The sequence below is a fragment of the Onychomys torridus genome, chromosome 3 (genome assembly GCF_903995425.1).
Source record: "Onychomys torridus chromosome 3, mOncTor1.1, whole genome shotgun sequence".
Lineage (NCBI taxonomy): Eukaryota > Metazoa > Chordata > Mammalia > Rodentia > Cricetidae > Onychomys > Onychomys torridus.
In genome coordinates, this window is record NC_050445.1 from 104421490 (window position 1) to 104442345 (window position 20856).

General features: G+C 48.2%; 1 protein-coding gene across 3 annotated transcripts in view; it reads left to right on the forward strand.

Moving 5' to 3' along the window:
• Atg7 (autophagy related 7) overlaps positions 1-20856 on the forward strand; it is a 210201-nt gene that overhangs the window by 75496 nt on the left and 113849 nt on the right. For all 3 annotated transcript variants that reach the window (XM_036180497.1, XM_036180498.1, XM_036180499.1), the window contains exons 16-17: positions 3993-4068; positions 16022-16102. In XM_036180497.1, the coding sequence (XP_036036390.1) occupies positions 3993-4068; positions 16022-16102 (157 nt within the window). The remainder of the gene's footprint in view (positions 1-3992; positions 4069-16021; positions 16103-20856) is intronic.

Genomic DNA, 20856 nt, shown 5'->3' on the forward strand with positions numbered 1-20856 from the left:
TGTGTATACCGTATAATGAGTATACTGTATATATAATGTATATGCTGTATAATGGGTATACTATATATACTGTATATATGATGTGTATACCGTATAATGAGTATACTGTATATACTGTGTATATAATGTGTCACTGGCAGTAGGAATTGTGTCAGTTACCTGTGGCCAAGTTCCGTGTCCAGGGACTTGTCCAAATAAAATTCAAAGTCCACAGTCCAGGGTGGGTCCAGAGGTTCAGCATGTGCCACTCAGCCTCCCTCAGCTGTGGGCGCAGGGTGCTGCTGTGCTCCCATGATCACACCTGTGTGGCAGTGCCTACTCACAGGCAGATAAGCATTTATTTTAGCAGCAAAGTGAAAGCCATGGGGCTTGAGACAAAGGGACTCCTTTCATCAATTTTCCGTTTTTTAATTAATGGATTTGTTCTTGGGTGATTTCCTCCGTGTACATGACATGATTATATTACTCTCCTTCCTACCACTGCCTCTCTCCCCTTCTACCCTATAAATATCTCGTCATATACACGACTCTTTGTTTTGTTTTGTGACCCACCGAGTTTGCCCGGAGCCAGCTGTGTGACCATGGGTTTTGGGCTATGCACTGAGCCTGCTGGGCTCAGCAGTGGGCACCTCCCTCCCGGCCTCCCAGACTCCATCAGTCATGATAGCTCAGCAGTGAGTGGCAGGGCCCCTTTGTTACTCTTTTCTGGGAAACATTACCAGATGACTACAGCTTCCACCACCACCCCTTTTAAACTACAGAACGGACAAGATCCATCCGAAAGGTCACAGGTAACATCAGGCTGGTGTCTCTTTCACTGGCTGCCAGGGGCCAGCGTCACAAAGAAGATAGCTGTCACTACTGGAATCTGATTTTAAACAGATTCTTGATGAGTGCTCATGTCCCTTCTCCTGTTCAACCCGAGCACCTCTCTTATCACCAGCTGCTTCTCCAGAACTGCAGACACACACACACACACACACACACACACACACACACACACACACAGAGCCTGTGCCTGTGCCCAGTTCCAGCACCTTCCCAGGGCTGTCTGTAGTTCACAGGGTATTGCAGGCCTGGTGCCTTCCCTGTTGATCCTGAGTGTAGATCTTACCTACTTGTTGCGGTTTTCAGTCCAGACAACCCACGCAGGCAAAGTGCAGGCCATTGGCTGTCTTGACCTCAGCATGCCCTTGCAGTTAATTAGCTTGGATTTTCTAAGGGCAGCTTCCCCACTCTGCAGACCCACGAGGCTCCCATCAGCACACACCCTCAAGGCCACGAGGTGCCCTTTTGTTGCGTAGTCCCAAGACCACCGTTTCCTGTGCTCTGACACTGAGTGTAGCTGGTGCTTTACTGTCCTAGCAGCCTTGGACACTGGGTCAGTGGGTCAGCCACTTTCTCCTTGGGTCCTTTTCTGTCTTGGTGATGCAGACGTGCGAGCTGCCCCTGAAAACCCTTTCCAGAAGATGCATCCTTTGACTCACCTAGCAAGGAATGATAAGATATCTAGCTCTGTCAGCTGGGGCTGTTGCCTCTCTGAATAAAGTTATGAGAGGTGGAAGAGGAGACTGAATGTTGGCTAGATGGCCAGCAGTGTCTTCACATTCATTTTTGAAAACTCTTCACATATTTAAACCCCAGAAGACACTGTTACATGGTTAATATTCATTTAGTTTTCCTAACATTTTCCAATTCTTCCTGTGTCTCCAAACTTGTGACTCAGAGGCATTTTCTTCTGCCTGTACAATCCCCTTAAGCATTTCAGGTTTTGTTTGTCTGAAAATGTCTTTGTAATTAAGGAGGTTTCTCATTTTGGTGGAATTTTAGACTAGTATATTCATTCTCCCCCCCCCCACCTCCCTCTCTTTCTCCCCCCTTTCCCTCCTCCTCCCCCCCCCTGCCCCGCATCATTTCTGGATATGGAATTTAGGCCTCACACATACTAGGCAGGCACTCTACCACGGTGCCCCCGCCAGCTCTTGTCTCTCAGGGCCCCATGAGTCATCTCTCATCCCTTTTACTACCTCCTTTGAGTGGTCTCCCTCTTCTCCCTGTGGCCTTCCCCTGGTGACATTGGGGCAGTCTGTCTGCTCTAATTCAGTTCGGCTCAGCCTTCTACAGCCTCCGGCATCTCCTGCACGGTGAGTTCCGTCTGTGGTGTAACTTCTCTGCCCTATCCTCTAGAAGACCACTCTTCCCATCCTCTGTCCTCCGTGCTCTCTCTAGGACTCTGAACTCTACTCTGTCTGGTCCCCCTGCATCTCTCACATTCTCCCGGTCTTCCCTTGCCTTAGCACATTCTTTTCGATTGGCTCCTCTGCCTGTGTGTTGACTCTTCTCTGTGCCTGGCAAAGGTTCAAACCATCAAGGTTTGTAGTACCATTGTTACATTTCAGTCTAGACCTTCCATATGATCTCATTTCACAGCTCTTAACTCTCCATTGAAGCTATGATTTTGGCCTGCTCGTAAACAGGTGCCCACACTGGACTATAGATGCAGCAGTTCGTTTCTCAAAAGCCTGTGCAAGACCCTGCCCCAAGAACATTGTAACTGTCGACTTCTTCAACCCCCGCTTGAACTCACTAGGAGAACACTAGTAGCTGTGGTTTTGTTTTTCTTAGTTTTGGTCAGAGTCTCGCTGTGTATCCCAGGTTTGCCTTGAACTCCTACCCTCCCACTCAGGGTGGTCCTCAGTCTGCCAGCGTGACAAGTTCCTGCCATCTCCCCTTGCTTATTACTCTGATGGGGAGCTAGGCTTGGTGTGTAAAACTCAAACGGCCAGTGAGTGGCAGCCAGGCTGTGGCTCCTCCAGCATGGCCCACACCCTGCTTTGGAGTGGTGTGCTAAGTGTGCCATTTGTAGTGCAGGTGGAGAGAATCAAGTTCAGAAAATACTTACTTTTCACTCAAATTGAATTCCAAGAAAGACAGTGCGGACAGCCACAGCAGTAGTCTGTTTGTCACGTGACTCAGAGGGCCGCATGGCTGGTGACCAAGGCTTTGTAAAGGGGGAATGAGCAGTTATGTCCTCCCTTGCCTTCGCCTCCCTGCCGTCCAAGTTTCTTACTTCCCCCTGTTAGGAAGTGAAATCTCTGAGAGCTGGCTCTACACCTCCTTGATCCCACTGCCTGTCCCCTTTGCCCGGGACATAAATGAGTGTGGCCCTCTCTGGGAGGAGCCCATTACTCTGCTCAGTTCACTCCTTTTTCCTCCCTCCTCCATGGTCATGGCATTTAGATCGGTGTAGCGGGTGAGAGGCGGCTGTGGGGTACACAGCCCGCCCCAGCTGCCGGAAGGCTGAGCTGGAGGAGAGGCTAGCTGTAGTAAGAGTATGTGAAAGGAAGGAGTGGGGATCGGAGGGAGGGAGGGAGGAGGGAGGGAGAAAAGAGAGAAAGGAAGGAAGGAAGGAAAGAGAGAGAGAGAGAAAGAGAGAGAGGGAGGGAGGGAGGAAAGAGAGAGAGAGGGAAGGAGGGAGGGAGGGAGGAAAGAGAGAGAGAGAGAGAGAGAAAGAGAGAGAGAGGGAAGGAGGGAGGGAGGGAGGGAGAAAGGAAGGAGGGAGGGAGGGAGGAAGGAAGGAAGGAAGGAAGGAAGGAGGGAGGGAGGAAGGAAAGAAAGAGAGAGAGAGAGGGAAGGAGGGAGGGAGGGAGGGAGGGAGGCAGGCAAGCCTTACACTTGGTGGTTTATCTCACACGCCCCTGATGTATCATGCAGCACCCCCCCCCCCCCCCCCGTCCCCCACTCCTGTTTCACAGCTAATGGCTAAGCTGCTTGGTTAGAGACAATACAAGCTCGCTCTCCTCTTCCCCACTCCATGGTGCCCTTTTTCAGTGACTGCCTTTCCCTCGCTCCCATGGAATGAGTCTCCTGCTAGCTTATGAAGCCCAGCAAAGGGCATCTGGTTCTGACTCTGTCCAGTGCCCCCAGATGCTCTCTCGTGTACTCGCCATGAGCACACGTGAGCTGAGAGCCCTCCTGCTTCCCTGTTGCAGGGGCTATGCCATCGCCAGCAGCAGTGATGATCGCATGAATGAACCTCCCACCTCTCTGGGGCTTGTACCTCACCAGGTGAGTGACTGGGGATGAACTTGGGGTCCTGCCCCAATCCTCCGGTGGAGGGGAAGGTGGGGACACCTCACCCTTCCACCAACAGAACTCCTGCAGCTGAGGCTTCAGAGGGGCCTTGTGACCTGGGGAATGTTGTTCTGGGGACACCACTGGGAGGAAATGAACCCACGGCACTGCCTGACTTTGATGTGAAGCTGCCGACCGGACTCCACCATGCAGTAGAAAAAGAAAGGACAGGCTTTGGAACAGCCAGGCGTGGTTCAGTCTCAGCCCTGCTATGTGTAGCCTTCCCTGGCCCAGTCTCAAAACTTCTCAGGGCCTTGTTTTCCTGTCTACAAACCACACTAAGCTCCATGGTAGTCATGGAGGCCAGGCAAATGGGTGCCAGCCCAGCGGATGTAGAGTAGCTGGATAGCCTTCAGTGCCCAGTGCCCTTCCTTTCTGAGCAAGCATGGTCAGACTGTTAGCCATGTCACCCAGAAGCAGGGCCTTTGCAGAACACAACCGGCAGGATCCATGCCTGAGGCTGAAAAGGAAGAAGACACTATGGGATGAGGCCCACAGGTCCTGTATCTCATAGTCTGCATGCTGCCTTTGGGAACATGAGGACAGTTTTAGCGTGACATTTGGGGAGCTGTTCTCTACAATCCCGTGCATTCCACTCCATAACCGGGATGTGTCCCTTCGGTGCAGATTCTGCCTGACAAATTAACTTGTTTAGTTCTGGGATGAAACTCTAGGGCCTCATGCATACCAAACATGTGCCCTGAGTGACTGCCCAGCTCCTGTGCCTGGTGCTTTCCAGTGAGAGTGAGTCATCAATAGGAAGAGCCAGACCACCACCGTGGAGAGTTAGAGACGTTGTGCCCCAAGCCCACCCAGACTCTGCGGTGACTGGTGCTTTCTCCAAGCTTCTGTGGGGGAGAGCCCAGGCCTGCATGGTGGTGCCTCAGCCTCCCGCTCTGCTCCATCTGTCTTGTCTGCACCACCTCCTCTCTTAAACCTGCTTTCCTGTCACTAACCTGTTCATGTCAGCAAAGTAAGTGCCTTAGCAAGGGTCCAGGAGTACCTTTGCATCGACTTTGGAAACCATAGAACCCCAGGAAAGGTGGCTTCCGCTCAACACTCCCGAGCGTGGCATTTGTATGACCTGAACGTGTTAGTCTTTGGCCACAGACACAATCGCAGCGGAGCCTGGTGATACAGTAGCCAGTCCTCCCCCACCACACACAGGACTGCTGGCTTCCGGCCTGACCTGGGCTGCTCTCCTTCACGTCTTCTCCAGGTCTTCCTGCCCGATTTCATGCTGAGGAGGGTCTTCACTAAATTTTCAGCATGCCCTGCACTGGTTCCTCCCTTGAAGCTGCATTACAGCCCCTGCTGCTTTCTCAGTGCTCAGGCCAGAGGGCAGAACACCCTCCCTGGAGGGATGGCTGTGTCAGATGCGTGTGCCTGTGTTTCCCAAGTGCTATGGCAACTCACGGCTCCATGGGCATTCACCCACGATGAGCGGGCCTGGCAGTTACCTGCCATTCACTGAGCCTTCCAGCTTCCCTCCTCTGCAGTTGCCTGAAGGGATATTTTGGTTGTTGGCCATCTCTTCATCTGGCCTTTTCAAAGGCTGAAGAATAAGGCCACCGTATATGGTAAAAGCCGTGTGTGTGTGTGTGTGTGTGTGTGTGTGTGTGTGTGTGTTGTTATTTCAAGTTTTAAGCCTTTAAGCCTTTATTTTTAGCTACATTCTAAAAAGGAAAGTGGAAAAAGAACTTTAAAATTAATCAGAGTTGTTCAGTCTCCATTTAAACAAATGCTTGGGTGTTTTGTTGGGTTTTTTTTTCTTTTTCTCAAGAGAAGGGGACTGTATTTGTGCAACTGTGTTGTGGTTAGGGAGCATTATCTCCCAGAGCTGGGCCTGGTAGCAGGCTTAGCATTCTTCCCCACCTCTTCCCTCCCCTTCTCCTCCCCCCTTCCCCTTCTTCCTCTCCTCCTCTTCCCCCACTTCCCCCCTCTCCTCTTTCTCCTCCTCCATACTCTAGAGACAAATGGTTTCCTGTTGGAGGGGAGTTAGCTAAGCCCCTTTGTGTATTTTGCTTGTAAAGAATGACCTGTAAGGTTCTGGCTCATTTTCTCAGTGCCCCAAAGAGAGTGCTTATTAATCTGCTTCTGTGGAGTGAGATGCCTGGAAAGCCCCACCCCACCCCCAACATCTCTTGAACACCATTATGTAATGGAGAGCATTCCTTAACTTCTCTGGGAGGCCATGGCTTGCTCTGCCCCACTCTGGTCCACAGGCAAACTGACCCCATTCAGATATTGTCAAGGGACTTCGAGAGACTTGATTAGTTCCCAACTGAAATCAGCTGAATGTTAGAGCTGATGAAACCAGGCACTGGACTTGAAAACCGTGAAAAACCACTTGATGGGAAAAAACAGGCTCTTTGGATGGCTGGTTTTGATTTTTTTGTATTCATTTGTTTTTTTAGTCTCTGGCCCAACACACAGGGGTTTGATACTGCAAGCAGTCAGAAAGTAAAGCTGATTTGTCTTTGAAGAGAATGATTTTTTTCCTCAAAAAATGTATTAGTGCATAAACCACATACACAGGTGAGAGGCGGGGAGGTGGCTCCGCGAATGGAGCACGTGTCGCTCAGGCGCAAGGATCAGATTTCAGGTCCCTAGCATCCACAGAAGTGCAGGCGAGCATAGCTGCCCACCTGTGACCCCAGCCTGCACTGGAGGGGGGGCGGGGGGAGACAGCAGATTTTTGGAGCATTTGCCTAGCTAGATGAGCCTCACCATCGAGCCTTGAGTTCACATGAGAAACTCTGCCTCCATATATGAGGAGGACAGTGACCAAGGAAGATACCAGATCAACCTCTGCTCCCCACTCACTTGCACATGCGTGTGTGTGTGTGTGTGTGTGTGTGTGTGTGTGTGTGTGTGTACACGCGCGCACACGTACGCACACACCCCACACATTGAAAAAAGGAAGAGACAGGAAGCTTGTTGCCTAGTTACTTGCTCTTCCTGGTGACAGATATCTGCCCGGGGCAAGTTAAGAGAAGGTTTTGTTTAAAAGATCACAGTCCAGTGCAGTGAAGAGGCTGTGGCAACAGGATTGTGAGGCCGCATGTCATGTTGTACCCTCAGTCAGGATGCAGAGAGAGATTGTTGGCCCTGCAGGCCTCACGGCTGGCAAGGAAATGATCCACACAAGGTGAAGAATGAAATTCAGGTCAGCACCACTTGGGCACATGCTGAGTCGGACCAAAGGGTTTATTTTTCTTACTCATTTAAGCAGAGTAAAACTTTGGGAGGAAATCTCCATGTGAAAATTACCACAGCAGAACTTCAGGGATGGCTACATAGAAACTCCCTTGCAAAGTACATCTTTAGAGCAGAGCACCTGTGCCTTTACAATAAGACAGAGTTCTATTGGCTCATGAACAGTGCTCAGGGTAAGGGTCTAGGGAAGAAGGATGTGTAATTTGCATAAGTAGAGATTCTATTGATGGAGGATGCAAAGTACATTGGACCTCCTTCGTAAGGATGGGTTCTGTTCATTGGGAGACAAAGCTCAGGATCTGGGGGGATTCAGGTGAAGGCTGGCTCTACAGAATAGCAGCAGCTCACCAGACTGACAGAACTTAGTAGCCTGTGTCTGATGACCTTGGCCTGAATGCCTCAAAAGGACCCTGCAGCAGATGTCCCTGTTGTGTCTTGCAGACTGAGCATTAGGATTTTTGTCCTTGGGGAATGAGGTAGATGTGAGGAGAAGCCACTGAGTGCCTGTGTCCTGTGCCTGGGGGTATGTGCTCTTCCCCTAGGCCTGCACTTGGAAACCCATGGTTCTCTGGGGCTCTTGCGTTTTTTATTCCTGTTCTTTGCAGAAAAGCAAAACTAGGGCAGGGCTCCAGCAAAGGCTGGCCTGAGAGTCCTCGAAGTGAGGTAAGGTAGAGAGGGAGCCGGAGGCTCTAGCCACGGTTCATTGCCTGTCTGCTCAGGCTCTGGTGCTCCTCTCCCCAGGCCTCAGTGTTCTATTTTTTATTAAGATCTAATTGTATTATTTTAATTATGGAGGGCGGGGATGTATGCACATGAATGCAAGTGCCCACAGAGGTCAGGTGTCAAATGCCCCTGGAGCTGGGGTTACAGGCAGTTGTAAGCTGCTTGATGTGTGTGTGTTTTGGAAATCAAACTCAGGTCCTCAGGAAGAGCAATATATACTCTTAACCACTGAGCCATCTCTCTACCTCTAGGCCTTCTCTTTTTAATAAGGTCTCTTTATTTTAGGGTTCAAGGATGCTCAACTCTTGTGCCCTGGGAGATGAACAGACTGTCTACTTAGAGGAGGTCCAGCCAAGAGGACGTTGCCTGAGGTGTAGCCTAGGAAAGAGCTTCCTTCTCTTGGATTCTGTGGCCCTCAGCTAGACAGTGACAGGAAACGTGGATGGCCTATAGTTGTACTGTGTTGGCTGCTGTGGTTTCTGACCTGCTCATGCTGTCCACCTTCTCTTTCCAACTAGCCAAGCAGGTGCTTCCCAGGCACAGATTATGCAGGGTACAATGGGATCAGAGAGAGCAATGAAGTGCTTGCTCTTGATACAGTCTAAGGTAGTAGACACAGCTAGACCATCAGAATGTGATAGATCTCCATCAATGGGAAGTACCTGAAAGCTAGGAGGGTCCTGGGTGTATGATCTGACCACACTCTCATCCTGTCTATCTTCTCCTTGGGCAAGTGTCTCATCTCCTCTGAACCTCATGTTTTCTGTCTGTAAATAAGGACAACCTAATAACGAGCCCTTGAGAATCACATATAGATTGTATTTATTAGGCACTAGCAGAGTTCAGGGCACATGAGACACCTGCCTGTGTTGGCTTTCTTTCTCTTTCCATTTTTTATCAAAGTGGAAGTTTATCTCTAAACAGGAAATTAGGAAGAATCCTAGAACTTGAGAAACAATGCTCGCTGCGTCTCAAGAGTTAGCTGTATCCTGCAGTATTTTCTGAAGATGATACTGGCTGGCTTCCAGCTTAGCTCTTTGGTCTCTCTGTGGCTCCAGTTCAATAATGAGAGGCAGCCAGGGATGGGAACGGAAGCTGTTATCTGAAAAAAAGACCTCTGTAGTGTGCCTGGGGCTCACTGTTGCTAAACTCCATCTTGGCACAGACTGTGATTAAGACTCCTTTTCAACGTCCAGGATCGATCTGGAGTTTGGAGCACGTTTTTATGCATGCAGACTCCAAATTCTAGCAACCTTGCCAAGCCTGAAGGGAGCTGCTGCAACACCCGAGCAGTGGGACTCTGAGGGGGCTCCAGAGTACTTTTGGGGTGGCTGTTTGTTCCTGGGCAGTTGGTCTTAGCTTCCCATGGAGGTAAAGTAGGCTTGGCATCAAAGTTAGTTTTGCTGAGCACTGGTGGAAACATGGCCAGGACAGTGGTTCAGAAAGAAAGGCCCCCTCCTTTCCTGATAGGTTTATTTTGTATCTAATTGGGCAAAAGCCACTGAAGATAATTGAACTCACCTGAGAGGTGTTCCACCATCTGCAATTTTGTTTTACAGTGTGTTTGAGTTCCTCCTTCCCTCCCTCCCTCCCTCCCTCCCTCCTTCCCTCCTTCCCTCCTTCCCTCCTTCCCTCCTTCCCCCCTTCCCTCCTTCCCCCCTTCCCTCTTCCCTTCTCTGTGCATTTTAGCTTTTCCACCAGGCTTTTAGAGCCCAAATAAACCAGAAATGAGACTCCTGGCTTTTCTCCTTGACGCTTGTAAGGCTGTGCTGTTTCTCTGAGTCCTGGTTATCTTATCTGGGACGCAGAAGGTCCCAGGATGACGGTGATGCCCAAATGAGCTGCCATAGGACAGATGAGAACACTCAACATGTAGACCTGGCATGGTGCCTGTACGTGGGAATGCCCTGTATCCTCACCTGGCATGAAGAGCAGACTAGAGGTATGAGGGCCCTGGTGTAAAACTGGAGTCATTTTAGCTAAAATTACAACAACCCAATCCAGGGGTTCCCATCCCTGCTCTGCTATCATTCACCTCTGAGCCCTTCCAGAATAAACCTTCACCAGCACAGCCCAGAGCCACCCCTGGAAACTTCCAGGGATGTGGTCATTGGAGACATTCGACCCTGAACTAGGGAAAAAGACTTTGTGGTTGCCAGGTCTACTCCTTGAACTAAGCTCTGACATTTGTCATTGCTTGGTGTGTTTCTGAAAGGGCCTTGTATGCCTGCTGAAGTTTGGCCACACTGCCGCCCCCCCCCCAACAGCCCTGCACCCATGGCTTGTGCTTCCCACCACCACCTCTCATCCCACACCCAGGGCAGTGTCTCTTGTCTTCGAAGCCCTGAGAGCCAAGCCCGGAATAACCCAGATCTGCGTGACAGCAGAGATTTCCACTCTCCTGTGTGGGGTCTGACAGTGAATTGCAGGGCAGGAGCCAAGAAAGCATAGGTACCTTTCTTCCAAGGTCCTGCCACATTGCAGGTAGCAGCAAAGAAACACATATTTGGGGTTAGCTGATGTAGCAGAAATCTTAAAGAGTCTTATTAATAAAATCAAACCTGAGGCCAGTTATTGGGGTGAATACTGGAAGATCAGAGAAGCAGAACAAGCCACAGCTTCCTCACCTTGCCAGTTCCTCAGCTGGTTTTGTTTCCTCAGACTGCAAGCTTCTGAGTCCTCATCCAAATGAATCTCAGCTGAACTGTGCTGCTCCAAAGCCTGTGCTTAACCAGCCAAATGCTAAACCAGCCAAATGCTGCTAGTTTCTGGTCTTCACGCCTTATATAATCTTTCTCTTTCTGCCTCCACTCCCTAGGATTAAAGGCTCACTTTCTGGGATTAAAGGCGGGTGTCACCATGCCTAGCTGTTTCCAATGTGGCCTTGAACTCACAGAGATCCGCCTGGTTCTGCCTCCCTAGTGCTGGGATTAAAGGCGTGCGCCACCACTGCCTATCCTCGTGTGGCAGTCCTGTTCTCTGACCCCAGATAAGTTTATTTCGGGGAACACACAAATTTCGGGGAACATAATACCACCACAGGCTTAGGCATATCTTCTGGACAGGAGGGCACATAGCTCTGTGGTAGAAGTAGCAATCATAAGGCTCCGGGATTAGCATTAAGAACCAGAAATAAATAAATGAAAACATTTCCCTCTAGAAAGATACACTGGATGCTAAAGCTGGTGATTATTTGGGGGTAGGGGCTTCAGGAACTTTTCATTATGAACTTGTTGAAAATACCAAATTTATAAACTGTTTCTAAATCAACCTTTCCAAGGCATAAGTTATAGTCACCAACTGTACCCTTTACTAACTGTTGACAAGCACCTACACCCCCATCTCACCACCACAGAGGAGGCTCGGCACATCTGTCATCCCCACAGTTCCTTTGGGCTGCTGTCCTTTCCAGTTCCCTCTCCGTCCCTGGCAGCTACTGATCTGATTTCTGTATTTCTGATTTCTGCCTTCATGTTTTCATCCATGAAAAGGGGAGAGTGGTCACTGGAAAGATGACTAGAAGCGCATGCTACTGTTGCAGAGGACCCTGATTTACTTCCCAGATTCCACGTCTGAAAGTTCACAACCACCAGCTCCAGGGGATCCTAATACTTCTATCCATGGGCGTTACACACACACACACACACACACACACACACACAAGAAATAAGTCCTAAAAACAGAAAAGGACAGAGAGCAGAATCTTTGACACCACTTTACAGACTCTTAATTTAAATATTAATTTGGCTCAAAAGGTGGAATGATGGTGCTCTTTCTAAAAATGCAGAAAGAATTCCAATATGGGATAGATCTTTACTTTCTTTGAGTATGAATTGGAGCCTGGCCTCTCTGAAAAGATCTGGATATATCCTTTAGGACTTCTGCATAACCTGGATTGTGGGAGTTTATGCATATCTAAGTATGATGCCAAACTGTCGGCAGCAGCTTCTCTGTAAGTTTTATGCGTCTCTCCTGTCAGTCTGAGGGAACATAGTTGGCTATACACCTAAAGCTCATGTCTAGACTCTCAGTTCTTCCCTGTCTGTAGCCTTGCTGTACGCAAGTACTGCAGTGTTTGTTCAGGGCCCTGGACTCCTACCCACATGGCCAATGGGTCACACATGGGGGAAATGTTCTCCAACAAGTAGCTCTGCAGCTGGGTGTGGGGGCTCACCCCTGTCATCCCAGCACTGCAGAAGGATTGCCTTAGTATAAGTCCAGCCTGGGCTACAGAGTCAATCCCTGGCTCAAAATAAACAGAAACATCTGTGGCAAGACAGAATTAGTCCATGCAAAAGAAGAATCTCAGACCCTTACTTCATGCCATGAATAAAGATTAGCTCACGAGGCTGGTGAGACACCTGTGACCTGCTGGGCTGGCCAATCTTATGTCAACTTGATACACAAACTAGAGTTATCTGGAAGAAGATCGTAATTGAGAAAATGTCTCCATGATATCTGGCTGTAAAGCATTTTCTTAATTAGTTACTAATAGGGGAGGGCCCAGCTCATCATGTGAGTTGATGGTCCTGGGTTCTGTAAGAGAGCAGGCTGAGCAAACTATGGGGAGCAAGCCAGTAAGCGGCACCCCTCCATGGCCCCTGCTTCAGCTCCTGCCTCCAGGATCCTGCCCTGTTTGAGTTGCTGTCCTGACTTCCTTTGATGATGATCATGTATGGAAGGGTAAGACAAATAAACCCTTTCCTCCCCAACTTGCTCTTTGGTCATGGTGTTTCATCACAGCAATAGTAACCCTAACTAAGACACCCATGTTGCTGCTGGCCTTTGGTCACGTGTCTGTCTCTCTCCCTCTCTCTCTCCCTCTCTCTCTCCCTCTCTCTCTCTCCCTCTCTCCCCCTCCCTCCCCCCTCTAATCTGTCTCTCCCCTTCCTCCTTTCCTGCTCTTCTTTTCAGCCTTATAACTAGGTCTGCTTGCTCCCTTCCCTCCAGCTCTGCTCCCCAATAAGTTTAGCAGAAAACATCCCACCACAGAATGGAAACACGGATGTGTAGGCCACTTTCCACAGTGTTTTTATGGAAAATGTGTTAAATCGGATTGTTTTAAAAGAACTCAGCATGAAAGCAACTTACACATCTGTTCGAGGCACACTGTGAGCATACATTCACCTTATCTTTTTATTCTATTTATTTGTGCATGTGTATATGGGTGTGAGTGTGTGAGCCGTGGCACACACGTGGTGGTCAGAGGCAAGTTTGTAGGAGTCAGTCTGTCCGTCTAGCGTGTTATCCCAGGAATCTCACTCAGGTCATCAGGCTTGGCACCTGCTGAGCATCTCCCTGGCCCCGGAGCATGTGTTTAAACCTGGAACTCTTGGGGCTGGTAAGGATCTCAACATTGTCCTTTGTGACTGCGATTGAGGTTCTTTCAGTTGGTGACTTCTCCTGGTTCTTGATTAGCTGACTTTCCACCTTGGACTTGCCTCTGTTCTGGTTTGTAAAATGGCCACCACATCCCTCAGAGACAAGAAACTAAACGTCGCATTTTCAAAGGTTCCCAAGGAGTCAGTCAGTTCTGATTTAACACTGGTGCTGGATAGTTTTGTCAACTTGACACAACCTAGAGTCATCAGAGAAGAGGGAGCCTTAATTTTGAAAAATGCCTCCATGAGATCAGGCAAGTCTATAGGGCATTTTCTCTGCTTTTCTTTTTTTCTTTTTTTATTTTATTTTTTGAGACAGTTTCTCTATGTAATAGCCCTGGCTGTCCTGGAATTCACTCTGCTGACCAGGGTGGCCTCAAACTCAGAGATCTGCCTGCCTCTGCCTCCCTGAATGCTGGAATTAAAGGTGTGCATCACCACTGCCCAGCTGGGCATTTTCTTAAGTGATTGATGAGGGAGAGCCCAGTCTATTGTGTGTGGTGTCATCCCTGGGATGGTGGTCCTGGGTTCTATAAGAAAACAGGCTAAGCAAGCGATGGGGAGCAAGCCAGGAAGCAGCACTCCTCTATGGCCTCTGCATCAGCTCCTGCCTCCAGGTTCTTGCTTTTGTTCATGGTGTTTTTCACAACAGTAGAAAATTTTGGGGCCCAGAGTTGGGGTCCAGCCCCAACCTATTGAAGGGGGGGGGGGAGTGGGGAATTGAGAAATGCTAGTTATGAAATACAGAAGTAGATGATGGAAAAAACAAAAACAAAACAAAACCAAAACCAGAGACGCAGGATAGCTTTGGGAGGGCCCTGGGTCAATACCCGGCAGCCTTAAGTTTATTTCTATGGGGGCTGGAGAGATGGCTCAGAGGTTAAGAGCACTGGCTGCTCTTCCAAAGGTCCTGAGTTCAATTCCCAGCAACCACATGGTGGCTCACAACCATCTACAATGAGATCTGGTGCCCTCTTCTGGCCTGCAGGGACACATGCAGGCAGAACACTGTATACATAATAAATAAATAAATCTTTTTTTTTTTTTTTAAAAAAAAGTTTATTTCTAATAGGCCTTTTATACACTAACAAGGAGAGAGGCAAAAGACCTCTCCTTTTCAAGATCAAAGCACAATGTACAACCAAGTGTAGACCCTTCTAAACACCTGGTAACAATGCCTCATGGCAAAACATCTTGTGATTAGGTCTTGAAGTATAAGACACCTGGTAACCATGCCTTTGCACCCTATTATGCAGCCTTGGAGAGCAACATAAACTCTGACTCTCTGACCTTGATTCAAAACAAGTTGGAATCTTTTTGGGCTCCCACAAGAAAACTGAGATGCCCACCTTTAGTCATGGTGTCCATGACAGCAATAGGAATGTAGCTTTATTGCCTCCTGATTACCTTGCCAGGCTGCTTCATCTTCTAAGCCTACTTTCATCAACTTAAAACAGGAAGTTCTGGCATCAAGCAAACTTTCAAGCAGATTTGTGTCATCTTGCTTACTGCAGATGCTGGCTTCTGTGGGAATGCTCAAGGTTTTACCATCATGAGTTTTATTGTATCTCCCTGATACATACAACGGGCTGCAGCTCCACATCACCACTTAATTCTGGTGGCTGGAACCCACAAGCTGCTCTCAAAGTGGCTTTATTGCTTGCAATCAGATGTTTCTGCTCAAGGTGGCGCTGTTTCCCCAGCAATGGTGTAATTGCACTTTTTTTTTTTTTTTTTTTTTTTTTTTTTTTTCTGTAGGGTCTGCATTCAGCACCTAGTCACTAGGCCTACCTTTAGAACAGTCTCCGCCTTCTGTTATCCCCAAGCTGTCTGCTCTTGAGAAGTCAGTGTAGCGCTGTGGAAATGCATGCTTACCCCCAAGCTTCTATTTCCATGGGAGAAGCAAATCAGAGCAACCTAGATTACCCAGCTTTGTTCTGTTCTGTGAGGCTGGGATGGAACCATGGCCCCTGCATGCCAGGCAAACAACCTGCCACTCGGCTGCACCCTAGCGCTCACACACTTCTTTGAATATTATCTTTATGTTCATTTTGTTTTTGAGACAGGGTCTCATGTGTTCTAGGCTGGCCTTAGACTTATTATGTATGTAGCCAAGGATGACTTCGGACTCCTGATCCTCCTGCGTCTACCTCCTCTATGCTGGGTTCTTAGGTGTGCACCACCAAGCACCTGGTTTATACCATGCCGGTAATGGAACCCAAGGCTTTGTGCATGCTGGCCAAGGATTCTACCAACTGAGATACATCACAGCCCTGAGACATGCTTTAGATCTCCCACCTTGCTTTTTTATATTTTTAAGTAAATTTGATTTTAGTCCTCAAATATTTAAAGATCATGTATATCTTGGGAATAAAGAACCTAATATATTTCTCCCTCAAACCTATTACAGTATGGTGGGTGGGGGTTGCTTACAGTCACAGAATTGCCTGTGTCAGGACCCCTAATAACCATTCCCTCCTCCTTGTCACCCACCAGACATGCATCTTTATAGATGTGTTCACCTCTTGCCTGATGAGTAATTGTTCTGTTCTGTTTGTTTTTAGATCCGGGGATTTCTGTCACGGTTTGATAATGTCCTTCCTGTCAGCCTGGCATTTGACAAATGTACAGCCTGTTCACCCAAAGTAAGTCATTTTGCCTCTGAGCAGTTAACCTCAACCTAACCAACCAGGGCCAGTGGGTTGTTTTTTTGTTTGTTTGTTTGGTGTGTGTGTGTGTGTGTGTGTGTGTGTGTGTGTGTGTGCACGCGCGCGCGCGCGCACGCGTATGTAAGAAGGGGAGCCCGGAGGGCTTGGTCCTGCTGTTGTTGATCTGCATTCATCTTCTGAGACTCCAGCCTTGGAAACCTCAGGTTCTAGAAGGCAGAGAGAGCCTGAGCTGGATGCTGGGTCTGTGCCTGCATTGAAATACTTTCAACTTGAATGGAACCTCTCCTGAAGTTCTGTTTCTCTCCTAAGGGTTTCCTTCCCTGAGCCTTCTGAGCAGAGTACTTTTTAAGCTTTCCCCAGAAGGTGGGGGATTTCGGGCAGTCCCGGTTGTGAGTGTTTTGGAGATGTTCCTAATGACAAAGGAAGAGCAAGCAGAGATGAGGGCCCTGGATTGGGAGGCTGGAACAGGCCCCTGCCTCTTTGATCTCTGCACCATCTCTAAAAATAGAGCAGGGCTGTTGTCCATCGTAATGGGAACCGGCTGATGCATCTCAGAGCTACATGGTATCTCAGTGTTTAATAGGCTCTGAGTTATTCTTGCATGTGTACTGTACGTGACAGCTGATTCCTTTTTGGATGTCCCTTTAAGTCCATGCATTCCTAATGCAGTTAATACAGTTCCTCATGTTGTGGTAACCCCCGACCATAAGATTATTTTTGTTGCTACTTCATAACTTTAATTTTGCTACTGTTATGAATATCTGATATGTAGGGTATCTGATCTGCAACCACTGTGAAAGGTCATTTCAGTCCAGGAGTTGTGACCCACAGGTTGAGAACCACTGCTTTAAGCCTTCAATCTGGCCCTTTTGGACTCCTACTTGGGGTGTTATGCAGAGTAGCTTATGGGGGTCACTCATCCCAAGCTGACATTTCTCAGTTAAAAATCTGGGATTTCCCAGCTGTGCCTCAATGGGTGGTGCTGAGGAAGTTGAATTCTAGGAAAAGTCTACTCAGAGTTGAGAAACTTCTGTTGAAAACTGCACAGAGCTGAGTCTTCTGAGAAGCCAAGCCCTGACCTGTTCCTAACAGGAATTGGGGATCGATAAGCCACAGTGATGAATTTGGTTAAATCTAAGCACTCCTGAGTGGAGAGTGGCTTGTTTTCCTTTCTGCTCTGAGAGTAAACTAAGCCTGCTTTATTGTTGGGCATCTCAACTGCCCAGTTGAGATTTAAAGCTTATAATTTGTGGGTAAATGACCTCTAAGCTCATTCCTCTTGTGTCTCAAAGTGTCCTGTGTCCTCTTGGCAGGACCCCGAGTGTGGCGATGTGCACATCTATCTGCAGAGACATGGGTTTCGGGATGGTGTGCTCCTTAGTAGAAATGACTTTCTGTCTGTCAGTCCATCTGTCTTTGCTTGGTACAACTGAACTAGTTAGTCTCCAAATAACTTGGCAGTATTATTTTCAAACTGAAACCCTTTGGTGCCAGAAGCTTCCTGTAGCTTTCTGCAGATCTAGCTCATCGATGAAATGAAGATAATTGGGTTCTAGGGAGAAATGTGAGCACTCCCCCTCTTGTTCTGTTTCTAATTAAACTAGCCTGTAAGATACTGCCTATAAAGAACCCCAAACATACCTCAGACTGCCTGCCCTCCTTGTTCTTTAAGAGAGAATAGCCTCTTTGTTTTACGTCCTCGCTTCTTGTAAGCATCAGATTAAACACAGGTATGGTGTCTTTGTTACCAGAGTTATTTCCTGTCGGTGGCCGTTCAGAGAGTCCTGCATTACACAAACTTGCCAGGCGAGTTAATACAAACTGACGTGCATTTTCACAGCTGCGCCGTTCCCATAGCGATCACTTTTCATGTGGTCTAGATATTGGGTTTCCTTTGTGCCGAGAAGGTTGCACCTCCTTCCAGGAGAAGCCCCTCGTTTACTTTCTTGGCCCCTTTCCCTGTCATTCACCATCATCTGCAGACCAAGCGTTGATACTTGGAAATGACAATTCCAATTACGCCTTGTCACTATATTAGAATGTTTTCTTAACGCTTACTCAGCACGATGTTTTTATCCTGAGTCATGTCTGAATTGCTGCTGTTTGGATCGAAATTCTTTGGAGCTAAAAATGAGTTCTAGAAATTTCTCCTTTGATATTTGTGAAGTCATTTTTTCTGCATTCTCAAGAATTTCATACATGTATGCAATGACACATGATCATATCTTCCTCTCTTTCCCCTCTTTAACTCTCCTCAAATAGTCCCCCAATATAGCCCCCTCCCAATGTCATGCCCTCCTTTTAATAACCTCAGTCCCATTAGCACTTTCCATGTGTGTGTGGGTGTGGAGCCCTCCATCCTCTGGAGCTTGGGAAACTGTCAGTAGCCACACATTCAAACAAGAGTGACTCTTCCTCTCCAGCTGCTATCAACCCACTGTAGCCCCCCAGTAAGGAACTGGGGGCTGGAGGACTCCTCGCCCATCTGTGGTGGAGTTTGGTTGGATTTGTGCCCCTCAGGACTCTTGTAGGTAGTCATAGCTTCTCTGGGTTCATGAGGGTGATCACCATGACAAGTCCAGAACTTCAAATCCCCTGGCGGTCCTCTTCAGCTCTTACATCCTTTCTGCATCCTCCCCTGTGGTCTTCCCCACCATGGCGGTGGTGGCAGTGATATGTAGAAGGGTGTCCCACTGAGCACTGAGCTCTTGTTCCCTTGAGCTGATGTTTTTCTTCAGTGGTTTCCCCAAGAAGAAAGGCTTAACCCTACCTTTGTCTGGACTTAGCTTCAAATACAGCAGCAGGGGTGGGGTGGGGGTGGTGGAGCAGGATGCTGTCTGTGGGAGTAAAACTCCTGTTCATTAACGTGATACGACACTGTAGCTGTCACCGTGTTGCCAGAGTTGAAGAAGGGCCTCTGCTCTTGTGTCTAGGAAGGTGACATCCTTGTCCCTCTCAGCACGCCCACGCCTGTTTGAGCTCAACTTGGGACAGAGCTGGGTGAATTGTTCCATTCACATATTTGCAGGGAGGTGTGGGTGCTGAGGGGTTGTTTTCTTGTTTTCATTTTAATTTCTATTTCATTGTCTCACAGAACTTCCTTAAATGGTGGCATCTACCGCCAGAACTTAGAGGCCTTTTTGACACGTGTACCAATTGCTTTTCAGTTCTAGAGTATTAGTGAATGTCTCTCAGGCCAACAAATATGATTGTGAACCAGAAATCCTGAAAAGCTGTCCCAGAATGCATTGAGGCAATTTATTAGCAGCAGTGTGTCTCTTAATTTCTTTCTCTCTTTTATTTCCAATTAGGATTTTTTTCTGTAACTTTGAATGCTGGTGCAATTTTTAAAAGATGTGTTATTTTCTATGTGTGGGGTGGCAGAGTGGAAAGCAGAGGCCAGAAGTATCAGATCCCCTGGAACTGCAGCTACAGGTAATTGTGAGCAGCCTGGTGTGTGCTGGGAACTGAACTCCACTCCACTGCAAAGCAGTCAGTGCTCTTAACCACTGAGCATCTCTAGTCCTTCTGAAACACTTTCACACTCACAGAAAGTGGGGCAGGAGAGATGGCTCAGCAGTTAAGAATAGTGGCTGCTCTTCCAGAGGACCTGGGTTCGATTCCCAGCACCCACGTGGTGGCTACCAACAATCCATACGTCCAGTTCTAGAGAATCTGACTCCCTCTTCTGGCTTCTTCTGGCACCAGACATGGTGCACATACATTCAAGGAAAATACTCATATACATAAAGTAAATGCATCGTTTAAAAGGAAAGGACAAACGAACTTACAGAAAACTGCAGAGTCAGCTCCTGTGTGGCCTTCGCCAGAGTCTCCAATTTCCACCATCCTCTCTGCTGCCCCTCTTCCCCAGCTCTGCCCCTTCTCTTTTCTTTCTCGAATTTTCCAGAATCAACAGGAAATTGTTCCTTCTCAACCAAACATCTCCCTGTGAATTTCCTAAGAACAAAGACCCTCCCTCACCAACATAGCACACAGGAAGTGGAGACTGTTGAGTGTTAGCAGTCACTGTACCTGAGCCACAGGCTGTATTTCAGACAGTGTCGTCTGTCCTGCCCTGTCCTTAATGGATTTCCCCATCTTCCTCCTCCTCCTCCTCCTCCTCCCAAATGAGGACCCACTTCAGGGTCAGACCCAACCTTTATATAGCTGTGACTTTTCTTTTGGCCTCCCTCAGCCTGGGAGAGATCTGTTTACTCTCCGCCTTGGCTGTACCCTTATTGCCATTATCCACGAGGTTTGTAGCACTTCCCTTGGTTTGCATCTGTCTAAGGCTTGTCTCTGAGGAGAGTCAGGTTATGAATTTGACAGGAATACCAAAGAAGTAATGTGCCCTATGTCTGGAGGCATGTGACACGTTTTGTTGCCACTAGTGGTGTTAAGTTCTTTCTGTGAGGAGTAGTTCCCTCTTCCAACAGGGAGAAACCTGGTTCCCCTCATCCTGAATAGATGGACTTATCTCCTCTCATCTAGAATACACAGAAATTACAAAACAGCTAGTTCCAGCTACTTCAGAAAATGGTGCTGGCCAGATGATCAGTCAGTATAATGCTTGTCATGCAAGCATGGGAGCCTGAGGTGGGATCTTCAGCATCCACACAAAGGCCAGGTGTGGTACATGCACCTGCGACCACAGTGCAGGGCAAGGACAGCTTCAGATGCAATGGAAGACCCTGTCACAAAAGATGGAGTGTGAGAGAGAAAGACAA